The sequence below is a fragment of the Oncorhynchus kisutch genome, unplaced genomic scaffold (genome assembly GCF_002021735.2).
Source record: "Oncorhynchus kisutch isolate 150728-3 unplaced genomic scaffold, Okis_V2 Okis01b-Okis20b_hom, whole genome shotgun sequence".
Lineage (NCBI taxonomy): Eukaryota > Metazoa > Chordata > Actinopteri > Salmoniformes > Salmonidae > Oncorhynchus > Oncorhynchus kisutch.
In genome coordinates this window covers 14,199,960-14,217,128 of record NW_022261978.1, presented here as the reverse complement: position 1 = coordinate 14,217,128, position 17,169 = coordinate 14,199,960, and the positions used below count along the sequence as shown (strand labels likewise).

The 17,169-nt window shown below is 42.8% G+C and overlaps 2 protein-coding genes across 2 annotated transcripts in view; both read left to right on the top strand.

The window, feature by feature from the left end:
* LOC109879570 (cytochrome P450 3A27-like) overlaps positions 1 to 2,331 on the top strand; it is a 32,846-nt gene extending 30,515 nt beyond the window's left edge. Inside the window, exon 13 of the mRNA XM_031811611.1 lies at positions 1,407 to 2,331. Coding sequence (XP_031667471.1) covers positions 1,407 to 1,532 — 126 coding nt within the window. The 3' untranslated portion in view covers positions 1,533 to 2,331. The remainder of the gene's footprint in view (positions 1 to 1,406) is intronic.
* Positions 2,332 to 5,892: 3,561 nt separating this feature from the next.
* Positions 5,893 to 10,913, top strand: LOC116359009 (cytochrome P450 3A27-like). The gene is made up of 3 exons (XM_031811613.1): positions 5,893 to 6,148; positions 6,282 to 6,444; positions 10,005 to 10,913. Exons 1-3 carry the CDS (start codon positions 5,913 to 5,915, stop codon positions 10,128 to 10,130), a joined length of 525 nt encoding a protein of 174 aa, XP_031667473.1. The 5' UTR covers positions 5,893 to 5,912; the 3' UTR covers positions 10,131 to 10,913.
* Positions 10,914 to 17,169: the final 6,256 nt, after the last annotated feature.

The window sequence follows — 17,169 nt, the reverse complement described above, 5'->3', positions numbered from 1 at the left end:
TTTAAAATGGACCTGTTTTAACATGGTCACCTCCTGTTTAACATGGTCACCTCCTGTTTTAACATGGTCCCCAGCTGTTTTAACATGGTCACCACCTGTTTTAACATGGTCACCACCTGTTTTAACACGGACCTGTTTTAACATGGTCACCACCTGTTTTAAAATGGACCTGTTTTAACATGGTCACCACCTGTTTTAACATGGACCTGTTTTAACATGGACCTGTTTTAACATGGTCAGCACCTTTTTTAACATGGTCACCACCTGTTTTAACCTGTTTTAACATGATCACCACCTGTTTTAACATGGTCACCGCCTGCTTTAACATGGACCTGTTTTAACATGGACCTGTTTTAACATGGTCACCACCTGTTTTAACATGGTCACCACCTGTTTTAACATGGTCACCACCTGTTTTAACATGGTCACCACCTGTTTTAACACGGACCTGTTTTAACATGGTCACCACCTGTTTTAAAATGGACCTGTTTTAACATGGTCACCACCTGTTTTAACATGGACCTGTTTTAACATGGACCTGTTTTAACATGGTCAGCACCTTTTTTAACATGGTCACCACCTGTTTTAACCTGTTTTAACATGATCACCACCTGTTTTAACATGGTCACCACCTGTTTTAACCTGTTTTAACATGATCACCACCTGTTTTAACATGGTCACCACCTTTTTCAACATGGACCTGTTTTACATGGTCACCACCTGTTTCAACATGGTCATCGCCTGTTTTACATGGTCACCACCGGTGTTAACATGGTCACCACCTGTTTTAACATGGTCACCAACTGTTTTAACATGGTCACCACCTGCTTTAACATGGACCTGTTTTAACATGGACCTGTTTTAACATGGTCACCACCTGTTTTAACGTGGTCACCACCTGTTTTAACATGGTCACCAACTGTTTGAACGTGGTCACCGCCTGTTTTAACATGGACCTGTTTTAACATGGTCACCACCTGGTTTAAAATGGACCTGTTTTAAAATGGTCACCTCCTGTTTAACATGGTCACCTCCTGTTTTAACATGGTCACCACCTGTTTTAACATGGTCACCACCTGTTTAACATGGTCACCACCTGTTTTAACCTGGTCAGCATCTGTTTTAACATGGTCACCGCCTGTTTTAACATGGTCACTACCTGTTTTAACATGGTCAGCATCTGTTTTAACATGGTCAGCATCTGTTTTAACATGGTCAGCATCTGTTTTAACATGGTCACTACCTGTTTTAACATGGGCCTGTTTTAACATGGTCACCACCTGTTTTAACATGGTCACCACCTATTTAACATGGTCAGCACCTGGATTTACATGGTCTATTATTCTCTATAAATCCTGTTGGAAATGTACAACCAGGGTTATGTTCTGTTCTGTTTTTCTCTATAGATCCCATTGGAGATGGACAAGCAGGGTTTGCTGATGCCCAAACGACCAATCAAACTGAGGCTGGAGTCCCGTAGCAACACCCTTAGCAATACCACCGCCACCTCTCTGACAAGTCCAACAGCATGACCGAATGCAGTAGCACCCTACCCTGTTGTACCCCCTCTCTCTCTCTCTCTCTCTCTCTCTCTCTCTCCCCACACACAAAAGGGCTTTACTACAGACAGAAATACTTCTCCGCACGCCCCCTCTCCCCACTAATGATCCTGAGCTGGTGTGGTTACATGTGGTCTGCCGTTGTGAGGCCGGTTGGACGTGCTGCCAAATTTTCTATCTATCTATCTATCTATCTATCTATCTATCTATCTATCAGCTACTGAATATTCAGTTCTTTTCCTGACCCTGCTATAGGCTACTGAATATTCAGGCTGGGATTCAATAGGGTACTTAATATAATATGATAATAAGAACTGCATTCATGATAAATGTTGCATATGTCAGTTCAATCGGAAATTACCTTTAAAATGGCACATAGCTGACAAAGCGCTGGGATTGAATCCTGGTCTCAGTCTCATGCTTGGTTTGAGTAGGACTCAGAAACCAATTTCCACCAGATAAAAGAGAGATAGTAATAGTATGGATGCATTAGAGGTACATGTCTTGTTAAAGTTAGACACCAGGAGGTAGTAAATCCATGGCATGATGTCATGTCTGGATCCTGCACACTACTGGCTGGTGGCTGGAATTCTCCTAGAATGTAGAACTCTAGCTGGTGTTCTCTAGAACTGTACTCTCATTCTGTTCCTCTGGGTGTTCTGCTGTCCAATCATTCCAAAATATAATCTTTACTGTCTGTTGAGATGATCCCTGCAGCTGCTTGGTTTTAACTTTAATCATCACAAACCAATAAAATCATCACACTAATGAACACGGTCGTCTGTGTATTCATTAACATTCATAAGACAAAACACACAAAATATACATGAGAACAATCAATATAGATTGATTTGTGTTATTTATCAAGACATACTGTATTTATAATTTCATTCAGCTAGGCCTAATTGTAGTGTTACGACTTGGTCATCCACACACGTCTCTTTTCAGATCCCAATACCGCCCCTGTGTGGCCGTTGGATGTAAATACACAGCCCAGGTCCCATTACAAACTATTAATCCACTTTCCACATTTTACAGCTCTTGTACATTCTGCATTTATAAACACAGTGTAGAGAATAGAGCAAAGTTCACATAGAGCTACTATCTACCATTACTGCATCGTGAGGTGATTTCCTCCCAGTTCACATAGAGCTACTAACTACCATTACTGCATAGTGAGGTGATTTCCTCCCAGTTCACATAGAGCTACTATCTACCATTACTGCATCGTGAGGTGATTTCCTACCAGTTCACATAGAGCTAGTAACTACCATTACTGCATAGTGAGGTGATTTCCTCCCAGTTCACATAGAGCTAGTAACTACCATTACTGCATAGTGAGGTGATTTCCTCCCAGTTCACATAGAGCTACTATCTACCATTACTGCATCGTGAGGTGATTTCCTCCCAGTTCACATAGAGCTACTGTCTACCATTACTGCATCGTGAGGTGATTTCCTCCCAGTTCACATAGAGCTACTATCTACCATTACTGCATCGTGAGGTGATTTCCTCCCAGTTCACATAGAGCTACTATCTACCATTACTGCATAGTGAGGTGATTTCCTTCCAGTTCACATAGAGCTACTATCTACCATTACTGCATCGTGAGGTGATTTCCTCCCAGTTCACATAGAGCTACTATCTACCATTACTGCATCGTGAGGTGATTTCCTCCCAGTTCACATAGAGCTACTATCTACCATTACTGCATCGTGAGGTGATTTCCTCCCAGTTCACATAGAGCTACTATCTACCATTACTGCATCGTGAGGTGATTTCCTCCCAGTTCACATAGAGCTACTATCTAGCATTACTGCATCGTGAGGTGATTTCCTCCCAGTTCACATAGAGCTACTATCTACCATTACTGCATCGTGAGGTGATTTTCTCCCAGTTCACATAGAGCTACTAACTACCATTACTGCATAGTGAGGTGATTTCCTCCCAGTTCACATAGAGCTACTATCTACCAATACTGCATCGTGAGGTGATTTCCTACCAGTTCACATAGAGCTAGTAACTACCATTACTGCATAGTGAGGTGATTTCCTCCCAGTTCACATAGAGCTAGTAACTACCATTACTGCATAGTGAGGTGATTTCCTCCCAGTTCACATAGAGCTACTATCTACCATTACTGCATAGTGAGGTGATTTCCTCCCAGTTCACATAGAGCTACTATCTACCATTACTGCATCGTGAGGTGATTTCCTCCCAGTTCACATAGAGCTACTATCTACCATTACTGCATAGTGAGGTGATTTCCTCCCAGTTCACATAGAGCTACTAACTACCATTACTGCATCGTGAGGTGATTTCCTCCCAGTTCACATAAAGCTACTGTCTACCATTACTGCATCGTGAGGTGATTTCCTCCCAGTTCACATAGAGCTACTATCTACCATTACTGCATCGTGAGGTGATTTCCTCCCAGTTCACATAGAGCTACTATCTACCATTACTGCATCGTGAGGTGATTTCCTCCCAGTTCACATAGAGCTACTATCTACCATTACTGCATAGTGAGGTGATTTCCTCCCAGTTCACATAGAGCTACTATCTACCATTACTGCATAGTGAGGTGATTTCCTCCCAGTTCACATAGAGCTACTATCTACCATTACTGCATCGTGAGGTGATTTCCTCCCAGTTCACATAGAGCTACTATCTACCATTACTGCATAGTGAGGTGATTTCCTCCCAGTTCACATAGAGCTACTATCTACCATTACTGCATAGTGAGGTGATTTCCTCCCAGTTCACATAGAGCTACTATCTACCATTACTGCATACTGAGGTGATTTCCTCCCAGTTCACATAGAGCTACTATCTACCATTACTGCATCGTGAGGTGATTTCCTCCCAGTTCACATAGAGCTACTAACTACCATTACTGCATAGTGAGGTGATTTCCTCCCAGTTCACATAGAGCTACTAACTACCATTACTGCATAGTGAGATGATTTCCTCCCAGTTCATCCTATAGTGCCTATTGACCATTCATATGTTAATGTACATGCTTACCTATGTACTTGTGAGTTGGTTTCCTACAGTTAAAGTCCTGCAATAAGAGCTATGACACAATTATTTGTGAAAACTCTTCACATTTCATGGACCCAAGATCCAGAGGTAACGCTGTACAGTGCAATAGAAGTCTGCCCCAATGCAATTCTAATACAGCCACAGTGGGACTTCAACTATTTTTTGTGCATCAAATGAACTACTTACTGTCTTTAGTTGAATTCATCTTCCCTGTCCCTGCTGAAGAAAAGCAGGCCCAAACCATGATGCTGCCACCACCATGTTTGACAGTGGGGATGGTGTGTTCAGGGTGATGAGCTGTGTTGCTTTTACGCCAAACATAACGTTTTGCATTGTTGCCAAAAAGTTCAATTTTGGTTTCATCTGACCAGAGCACCTTCTTCCACATGTTTGGTGTGTCTCCCAGGTGGCTTGTGGCAAACTTTAAACGACACTTTTTATGGATATCTTTAAGAAATGGCTTTCTTCTTGCCACTCTTCCATAAAGGCCAGATTTGTGCAATATACGACTGATTGTTGTCCTATGGACAGAGTCTCCCACCTCAGCTGTAGATCTCTGCAGATCTCTGCAGTTCATCCAGAGTGATCATGGGCCTCTTGGTTGCATCTCTGATCAGTCTTCTCCTTGTATGAGCTGAAAGTTTAGAGGGACGGCCAGGTCTTGGTAGATTTGCAGTGGTCTGATACTCCTTCCATTTCAATATTATCGCTTGCACAGTGCTCCTTGGGATGTTTAAAGCTTGGGAAATCTTTTTGTATCCAAATCCGGCTTTAAACTTCTTCACAACAGTATCTCGGACCTGCCTGGTGTGTTCCTTGTTCTTCATGATGCTCTCTGCGCTTTTAACGGACCTCTGAGACTATCACAGTGCAGGTGCATTTATACAGAGACTTGATTACACACAGGTGGATTGTATTTATCATCATTAGTCATTTAGGTCAACATTGGATCATTCAGAGATCCTCACTGAACTTCTGGAGAGAGTTTGCTGCACTGAAAGTAAAGGGGCTGAATAATTTTGCACGCCCAATTTTTCAGTTTTTGATTTGTTAAAAAAGGTTGAAATATCCAATAAATGTTGTTCCACTTCATGATTGTGTCCTCCCTTGTTGTTGATTCTTCACAAAAAAATACAGTTTTATATCTTTATGTTTGAAGCCTGAAATGTGGCAAAAGGTGGCAAAGTTAAAGGGGGCCGAATACTTTCGCAAGGCACTGTAGATAGTGTGGGTGCCAAATGTGGTGAGGTACTGATGTGTATGTATTTCCGGTGTCAGATGGGGTGAGGTACTGATGTGTGTGTAACGATGGTGCAGGCTCCAATCCAGTACGAAGCTCTGATGCAGATGGACTATTTGGACTGTGTGTTGAATGAGTCTCTGAGACTGTACCCCGTCATGCTGCGACTGGAGAGGGTCGCCAAGAAGACGGTGGAGATCAACGGCATCGTCATCCCCAAAGACTGCATTGTCCTGGTTCCCACGTGGACCCTCCACCGTGACCCAGAGATCTGGTCCGACCCTGAGGAGTTCATGCCAGAGAGGTACTGGACCGCAACGTAACCACATTCCAACCACAACACAACTTTATTATTAATACAACCACAGTACAACAATAACACAACCACAAATGAACTACAATACAATGTGTAATGTGTCTGCCCTCCCCCTGTCCAGGTTCAGTAAGGAGAACAAGGAGTCTATTGATCCGTACACGTACATGCCATTTGGGGCGGGGCCCAGGAACTGTATCGGGATGCGCTTCGCCCTGATCATGATCAAACTGGCCATGGTCGAGATCCTCCAGAGTTTCACTTTCTCCGTCTGCGACGAGACCGAGGTGAGAGGCTCACCTGAGCAGACAGAATATGACATCAACAAACATCAGTATCTGTTTCAGCATGGTCCCCACCTGTTTTAACATGGTCACCACCTGTTTTAGCATGGTCACCACCTGTTTAACATGGTCACCACCTGTTTTAACATGGACCTGTTTTAACATGGTCACCACCTGTTTTAACATGGTCAGCACCTGTTTTAAGTGGACCTGTTTTAACGTGGACCTGTTTTAACATGGACCTGTTTTAACAAGGGCCTGTTTTAACATGGTCACCACCTGTTTTAACGTGGTCACCACCTGTTTTAACGTGGTCACCACCTGCTTGAACATGGTCAGCACCTGTTTTAACATGGTCAGCACCTGTTTTGACATGGACCTGTTTTAACATGGACCTGTTTTAACATGGACCTGTTTTAACATGGTCACCACCTGTTTTAACATGGTCCCCAGCTGTTTTAACATGGTCACCACCTGTTTTAACATGGTCACCACCTGCTTTAACATGGACCTGTTTTAACATGGACCTGTTTTAACGTGGTCACCACCTGTTTTAACATGGTCACCACCTGTTTTAACATGGTCACCACCTGTTTTAACATGGTCACCACCTGTTTTAACATGGCAACCACCTGTTTTAACATGGACCTGTTTTAACATGGTCACCACCTGTTTTAAAATGGACCTATTTTAACATGGTCACCACCTGTTTTAAAATGGACCTGTTTTAACATGGTCAACACCTGTTTTAATATGGACCTGTTTTAACATGGACCTGTTTAAACATGGTCACCACCTTTTTTAACATGGTCACCACCTGTTTTAACCTGTTTTAACATGATCACCACCTGTTTTAACATGGTCACCACCTGTTTTAACCTGTTTTAACATGATCACCACCTGTTTTAACATGGTCACCACCTTTTTCAACATGGACCTGTTTTACATGGTCACCACCTGTTTCAACATGGTCATCGCCTGTTTTACATGGTCACCACCGGTGTTAACATGGTCACCAACTGTTTTAACATGGTCACCACCTGCTTTAACATGGACCTGTTTTAACTTGGACCTGTTTTAACATGGTCACCGCCTGTTTTAACGTGGTCACCACCTGTTTTAACATGGTCACCACCAGCTTTAACATGGACCTGTTTTAACATGGACCTGTTTTAACATGGTCACCACCTGTTTTAATGTGGTCACCACCTGTTTTAACATGGTCACCACCTGTTTTAACGTGGTCACCGCCTGTTTTAACATGGACCTGTTTTAACATGGTCACCACCTGTTTTAAAATGGACCTGTTTTAAAATGGACCTGTTTTAACATTTTCACCTCCTGTTTTAACATGGTCACCACCTGTTTTAACATGGTCACCACCTGTTTAACATGGTCACCACCTGTTTTAACCTGGTCAGCATCTGTTTTAACATGGTCACCGCCTGTTTTAACATGGTCACTACCTGTTTTAACATGGTCACCGCCCGTTTTAACATGGTCACCACCTGTTTTAGCATGGCTCTGTTTTAACATGGTCACCGCCCGTTTTAGCATGGTCACCACCTGTTTTAACATGGTCAGCATCTGTTTTAACATGGTCACCACCTGTTTTAACATGGTCAGCATCTGTTTTAACATGGTCACCACCTGTTTTAACATGGTCAGCATCTGTTTTAACATGGTCACCACCTGTTTTAAAATGGACCTGTTTTAACATGGTCACCACCTGTTTTAACATGGTCACCACCTGTTTTTACATGGTCACCACCTGTTTTAAAATGGACCTGTTTTAACATGGTCAACACCTGTTTTAATGTGGACCTGTTTTAACATGGACCTGTTTTAACATGGTCACCACCTTTTTTAACATGGTCACCACCTGTTTTAACCTGTTTTAACATGATCACCACCTGTTTTAACATGGTCACCACCTGTTTTAACCTGTTTTAACATGGTCACCACCTTTTTCAACATGGGCCTGTTTTACATGGTCACCACCTGTTTCAACATGGTCATCGCCTGTTTTACATGGTCACCACCGGTGTTAACATGGTCACCACCTGTTTTAACATGGTCACCAACTGTTTTAACATGGTCACCACCTGCTTTAACATGGACCTGTTTTAACATGGACCTGTTTTAACATGGTCACCACCTGTTTTAACGTGGTCACCACCTGTTTTACCATGGTCACCAACTGTTTTAACATGGTCACCGCCTGTTTTAACATGGTCACCACCTGTTTTAAAATGGACCTGTTTTAACATGGTCACCTCCTGTTTAACATGGTCACCTCCTGTTTTAACATGGACCTGTTTTAACATGGACCTGTTTTAACGTGGTCACCACCTGTTTTAACATGGTCACCATCTGTTTTAACATGGTCACCACCTGTTTTAACATGGTCCCCAGCTGTTTTAACATGGTCACCACCTGTTTTAACATGGTCACCGCCTGCTTTAACATGGACCTGTTTTAACATGGACCTGTTTTAACGTGGTCACCACCTGTTTTAACATGGTCACCACCTGTTTTAACATGGTCACCACCTGTTTTAACATGGTCACCACCTGTTTTAACACGGACCTGTTTTAACATGGTCACCACCTGTTTTAAAATGGACCTGTTTTAACATGGTCACCACCTGTTTTAACATGGACCTGTTTTAACATGGACCTGTTTTAACATGGACCTGTTTTAACATGGTCAGCACCTTTTTTAACATGGTCACCACCTGTTTTAACCTGTTTTAACATGATCACCACCTGTTTTAACATGGTCACCACCTGTTTTAACCTGTTTTAACATGATCACCACCTGTTTTAACATGGTCACCACCTTTTCCAACATGGACCTGTTTTACATGGTCACCACCTGTTTCAACATGGTCATCGCCTGTTTTACATGGTCACCACCGGTGTTAACATGGTCACCACCTGTTTTAACATGGTCACCAACTGTTTTAACATGGTCACCACCTGCTTTAACATGGACCTGTTTTAACATGGACCTGTTTTAACATGGTCACCACCTGTTTTAACGTGGTCACCACCTGTTTTAACATGGTCACCAACTGTTTGAACGTGGTCACCGCCTGTTTTAACATGGACCTGTTTTAACATGGTCACCACCTGGTTTAAAATTGACCTGTTTTAACATGGACACCTCCTGTTTAACATGGTCACCTCCTGTTTTAACATGGTCACCACCTGTTTTAACATGGTCACCACCTGTTTAACATGGTCACCACCTGTTTATACCTGGTCAGCATCTGTTTTAACATGGTCACCGCCTGTTTTAACATGGTCACTACCTGTTTTAACATGGTCAGCATCTGTTTTAACATGGTCAGCATCTGTTTTAACATGGTCAGCATCTGTTTTAACATGGTCACTACCTGTTTTAACATGGGCCTGTTTTAACATGGTCACCACCTGTTTTAACATGGTCACCACCTATTTAACATGGTCAGCACCTGGATTTACATGGTCTATTATTCTCTATAAATCCTGTTGGAAATGTACAACCAGGGTTATGTTCTGTTCTGTTTTTCTCTATAGATCCCATTGGAGATGGACAAGCAGGGTTTGCTGATGCCCAAACGACCAATCAAACTGAGGCTGGAGTCCCGTAGCAACACCCTTAGCAATACCACCGCCACCTCTCTGACAAGTCCAACAGCATGACCGAATGCAGTAGCACCCTACCCTGTTGTACCCCCTCTCTCTCTCTCTCTCTCTCTCTCTCTCCCCACACACAAAAGGGCTTTACTACAGACAGAAATACTTCTCCGCACGCCCCCTCTCCCCACTAATGATCCTGAGCTGGTGTGGTTACATGTGGTCTGCCGTTGTGAGGCCGGTTGGACGTGCTGCCAAATTTTCTTTCTATCTATCTATCTATCTATCTATCAGCTACTGAATATTCAGTTCTTTTCCTGACCCTGCTATAGGCTACTGAATATTCAGGCTGGGATTCAATAGGGTACTTAATATAATATGATAATAAGAACTGCATTCATGATAAATGTTGCATATGTCAGTTCAATCGGAAATTACCTTTAAAATGGCACATAGCTGACAAAGCGCTGGGATTGAATCCTGGTCTCAGTCTCATGCTTGGTTTGAGTAGCACTCAGAAACCCATTTCCACCAGATAAAAGAGAGATAGTAATACTATGGATGCATTAGAGGTACATGTCTTGTTAAAGTTATTCACCAGGAGGTATTAAATCCATGGCATGATGTCTTGTCTGGATCCTGCACACTACTGGCTGGTGGCTGGAATTCTCCTAGAATGTAGAACTCTAGCTGGTGTTCTCTAGAACTGTACTCTCATTCTGTTCCTCTGGGTGTTCTGCTGTCCAGTCATTCCAAAATAGAATCTTTACTGTCTGTTGAGATGATCCCTGCAGCTGCTTGGTTTTAACTTTAATCATCACAAACCAATAAAATCATCACACTAATGAACACGGTCGTCTGTGTATTTATTAACATTCATAAGACAAAACTTAAGACACAAACACAAACAAATATACATGAGAACAATCAATATAGATTGATTTGTGTTATTTATCAAGACATACTGTATTTATAATTTCATTCAGCTAGGCCTAATTGTAGTGTTACGACTTGGTCATCCACAATCGTCTCTTTTCAGATCCCAATACCGCCCCTGTGTGGCCGTTGGATGTAAATACACAGCCCAGGTCCCATTACAAACTATTAATCCACTTTCCACATTTTACAGCTCTTGTACATTCTGCATTTATAAACACAGTGTAGAGAATAGAGCAAAGTTCACATAGAGCTACTATCTACCATTACTGCATCGTGAGGTGATTTCCTCCCAGTTCACATAGAGCTACTATCTACCATTACTGCATAGTGAGGTGATTTCCTCCCAGTTCACATAGAGCTACTATCTACCATTACTGCATCGTGAGGTGATTTCCTCCCAGTTCACATAGAGCTACTATCTACCATTACTGCATAGTGAGGTGATTTCCTCCCAGTTCACATAGAGCTACTAACTACCATTACTGCATCATGAGGTGATTTCCTCCCAGTTCACATAGAGCTACTATCTACCATTACTGCATAGTGAGGTGATTTCCTCCCAGTTCACATAGAGCTACTATCTACCATTACTGCATAGTGAGGTGATTTCCTCCCAGTTCACATAGAGCTACTATCTACCATTACTGCATCGTGAGGTGATTTCCTCCCAGTTCACATAGAGCTACTATCTACCATTACTGCATCGTGAGGTGATTTCCTCCCAGTTCACATAGAGCTACTATCTACCATTACTGCATAGTGAGGTGATTTCCTCCCAGTTCACATAGAGCTACTATCTACCATTACTGCATCGTGAGGTGATTTCCTCCCAGTTCACATAGAGCTACTATCTACCATTACTGCATCGTGAGGTGATTTCCTCCAGTTCACATAGAGCTACTATCTACCATTACTGCATCCGTGAGGTGATTTCCTCCCAGTTCACATAGAGCTACTATCTACCATTACTGCATAGTGAGGTGATTTCCTCCCAGTTCACATAGAGCTACTATCTACCAATACTGCATCGTGAGGTGATTTCCTCCCAGTTCACATAGAGCTACTATCTACCATTACTGCATAGTGAGGTGATTTCCTCCCAGTTCACATAGAGCTACTAACTACCAATTACTGCATAGTGAGGTGATTTCCTCCCAGTTCACATAGAGCTACTATCTACCATTACTGCATCGTGAGGTGATTTCCTACCAGTTCACATAGAGCTAGTAACTACCATTACTGCATAGTGAGGGTGATTTCCTCCCAGTTCACATAGAGCTAGTAACTACCATTACTGCATAGTGAGGTGATTTCCTCCCAGTTCACATAGAGCTACTATCTACCATTACTGCATCGTGAGATGATTTCCTCCCAGTTCACATAGAGCTACTATCTACCATTACTGCATCGTGAGGTGATTTCCTCCCAGTTCACATAGAGCTACTATCTACCATTACTGCATCGTGAGGTGATTTCCTCCCAGTTCACATAGAGCTACTATCTACCATTACTGCATAGTGAGGTGATTTCCTCCCAGTTCACATAGAGCTACTATCTACCATTACTGCATCGTGAGGTGATTTCCTCCCAGTTCACATAGAGCTACTATCTACCATTACTGCATCGTGAGGTGAGTTCCTCCCAGTTCACATAGAGCTACTATCTACCATTACTGCATAGTGAGGTGATTTCCTCCCAGTTCACATAGAGCTACTATCTACCATTAATGCATAGTGAGGTGATTTCCTCCCAGTTCACATAGAGCTACTATCTACCATTACTGCATCGTGAGGTGATTTCCTCCCAGTTCACATAGAGCTACTATCTACCATTACTGCATCGTGAGGTGATTTCCTCCCAGTTCACATAGAGCTACTATCTACCATTACTGCATAGTGAGGTGATTCCTCCCAGTTCACATAGAGCTACTATCTACCATACTGCATCGTGAGGTGATTTCCTCCCAGTTCACATAGAGCTACTATCTACCATTACTGCATAGTGAGGTGATTTCCTCCCAGTTCACATAGAGCTACTAATCTACCATTACTGCATCGTGAGGTGATTTCCTCCCAGTTCACATAGAGCTACTATCTCCATTACTGCATCGTGAGGTGATTTCCTCCAGTTCACATAGAGCTACTATCTACCATTACTGCATCGTGAGGTGATTTCCTCACAGTTCACATAGAGCTACATCTACCATTACTGCATAGTTGAGGTGATTTCCTCCCAGTTCACATAGAGCTACTATCTACCAATACTGCATCGTGAGGTGATTTCCTCCCAGTTCACATAGAGCTACTATCTACCATTACTGCATAGTGAGGTGATTTCCTCCCAGTTCACATAGAGCTACTAACTACCATTACTGCATAGTGAGGTGATTTCCTCCCAGTTCACATAGAGCTACTATCTACCATTACTGCATCGTGAGGTGATTTCCTACCAGTTCACATAGAGCTAGTAACTACCATTACTGCATAGTGAGGTGATTTCCTCCCAGTTCACATAGAGCTAGTAACTACCATTACTGCATAGTGAGGTGATTTCCTCCCAGTTCACATAGAGCTACTATCTACCATTACTGCATCGTGAGATGATTTCCTCCCAGTTCACATAGAGCTACTATCTACCATTACTGCATCGTGAGGTGATTTCCTCCCAGTTCACATAGAGCTACTATCTACCATTACTGCATCGTGAGGTGATTTCCTCCCAGTTCACATAGAGCTACTATCTACCATTACTGCATAGTGAGGTGATTTCCTCCAGTTCACATAGAGCTACTATCTACCATTACTGCATCGTGAGGTGATTTCCTCCCAGTTCACATAGAGCTACTATCTACCATTACTGCATCGTGAGGTGATTTCCTCCCAGTTCACATAGAGCTACTATCTACCATTACTGCATAGTGAGGTGATTTCCTCCCAGTTCACATAGAGCTACTATCTACCATTACTGCATCGTGAGGTGATTTCCTCCCAGTTCACATAGAGCTACTATCTACCATTAATGCATCGTGAGGTGATTTCCTCCCAGTTCACATAGAGCTACTATCTACCATTACTGCATCGTGAGGTGATTTCCTCCCAGTTCACATAGAGCTACTAACTACCATTACTGCATAGTGAGGTGATTTCCTCCCAGTTCACATAGAGCTACTATCTACCAATACTGCATCGTGAGGGTGATTTCCTCCCAGTTCACATAGAGCTACTATCTACCATTACTTGCATAGTGAGGTGATTTCCTCCCAGTTCACATAGAGCTACTAACTACCATTACTGCATATGAGGTGATTTCCTCCCAGTTCACATAGAGCTACTATCTACCATTACTGCATCGTGAGGTGATTTCCTACCAGTTCACATAGAGCTAGTAACTACCATACTGCATAGTGAGGTGATTTCCCTCCCAGTTCACATAGAGCTAGTAACTACCATTACTGCATAGTGAGGTGATTTCCTCCCAGTTCACATAGAGCTACTATCTACCATTACTGCATCGTGAGGTGATTTCCTCCCAGTTCACATAGAGCTACTATCTACCATTACTGCATCGTGAGGTGATTTCCTCCCAGTTCACATAGAGCTACTATCTACCATTACTGCATCGTGAGGTGATTTTCCTCCCAGTTCACATAGAGCTACTATCTACCATTACTGCATAGTGAGGTGATTTCCTCCCAGTTCACATAGAGCTACTATCTACCATTACTGCATCGTGAGGTGATTTCCTCCCAGTTCACATAGAGCTACTATCTACCATTACTGCATCGTGAGGTGATTCCTCCCAGTTCACATAGAGCTACTATCTACCATTACTGCATAGTGAGGTGATTTCCTCCCAGTTCACATAGAGCTACTATCTACCATTTACTGCATCGTGAGGTGATTTCCTCCCAGTTCACATAGAGCTACTATCTACCATTACTGCATAGTGAGGTGATTTCCTCCCAGTTCACATAGAGCTACTATCTACCATTACTGCATCGTGAGGTGATTTCCTCCCAGTTCACATAGAGCTACTATCTACCATTACTGCATAGTGAGGTGATTTCCTCCCAGTTCACATAGAGCTACTAACTACCATTACTGCATCGTGAGGTGATTTCCTCCAAGTACTAACTACCATAATGGTAGTCAAGCTACTGTCTACCATTACTGCATCGTGAGGTGATTTCCTCCCAGTTCACATAGAGCTACTATCTACCATTACTGCATCGTGAGGTGATTTCCTCCCAGTTCACATAGAGCTACTATCTACCATTACTGCATAGTGAGGTGATTTCCTCCCAGTTCACATAGAGCTACTATCTACCATTACTGCATCGTGAGGTGATTCCTCCCAGTTCACATAGAGCTACTATCTACCATTACTGCATAGTGAGGTGATTTCCTCCCAGTTCACATAGAGCTACTATCTACCATTACTGCATCGTGAGGTGATTTCCTCCCAGTTCACATAGAGCTACTATCTACCATTACTGCATAGTGAGGTGATTTCCTCCCAGTTCACATAGAGCTACTAACTACCATTACTGCATCGTGAGGTGATTTTCCTCCCAGTTCACATAGAGCTACTGTCTACCATTACTGCATCGTGAGGTGATTTCCTCCCAGTTCACATAGAGCTACTATCTACCATTACTGCATCGTGAGGTGATTTCCTCCCAGTTCACATAGAGCTACTATCTACCATTACTGCATAGTGAGGTGATTTCCTCCCAGTTCACATAGAGCTACTATCTACCATTACTGCATCGTGAGGTGATTTCCTCCCAGTTCACATAGAGCTACTATCTACCATTACTGCATAGTGAGGTGATTTCCTCCCAGTTCACATAGAGCTACTATCTACCATTACTGCATCGTGAGGTGATTTCCTCCCAGTTCACATAGAGCTACTATCTACCATTACTGCATAGTGAGGTGATTTCCTCCCAGTTCACATAGAGCTACTAACTACCATTACTGCATCATGAGGTGATTTCCTCCCAGTTCACATAGAGCTACTGTCTACCATTACTGCATCGTGAGGTGATTTCCTCCCAGTTCACATAGAGCTACTATCTACCATTACTGCATAGTGAGGTGATTTCCTCCCAGTTCACATAGAGCTACTATCTACCATTACTGCATAGTGAGGTGATTTCCTCCCAGTTCACATAGAGCTACTATCTACCATTACTGCATCGTGAGGTGATTTCCTCCCAGTTCACATAGAGCTACTATCTACCATTACTGCATAGTGAGGTGATTTCCTCCCAGTTCACATAGAGCTACTATCTACCATTACTGCATAGTGAGGTGATTTCCTCCCAGTTCACATAGAGCTACTATCTACCATTACTGCATACTGAGGTGATTTCCTCCCAGTTCACATAGAGCTACTATCTACCATTACTGCATCGTGAGGTGATTTCCTCCCAGTTCACATAGAGCTACTAACTACCATTACTGCATCGTGAGGTGATTTCCTCCAGTTCACATAGAGCTACTGTCTACCATTACTGCATCGTGAGGTGATTTCCTCCCAGTTCACATAGAGCTACTATCTACCATTACTGCATCGTGAGGTGATTTCCTCCCAGTTCACATAGAGCTACTATCTACCATTACTGCATAGTGAGGTGATTTCCTCCCAGTTCACATAGAGCTACTATCTACCATTACTGCATCGTGAGGTGATTTCCTCCCAGTTCACATAGAGCTACTATCTACCATTACTGCATAGTGAGGTGATTTCCTCCCAGTTCACATAGAGCTACTATCTACCATTACTGCATCGTGAGGTGATTCCTCCCAGTTCACATAGAGCTACTATCTACCATTACTGCATAGTGAGGTGATTTCCTCCCAGTTCACATAGAGCTACTAACTACCATTACTGCATCATGAGGTGATTTCCTCCCAGTTCACATAGAGCTACTATCTACCATTACTGCATAGTGAGGTGATTTCCTCCCAGTTCACATAGAGCTACTATCTACCATTACTGCATAGTGAGGTGATTTCCTCCCAGTTCACATAGAGCTACTATCTACCATTACTGCATCGTGAGGTGATTTCCTCCCAGTTCACATAGAGCTACTATCTACCATTACTGCATAGTGAGGTGATTTCCTCCCAGTTCACATAGAGGCTACTATCTACCATTA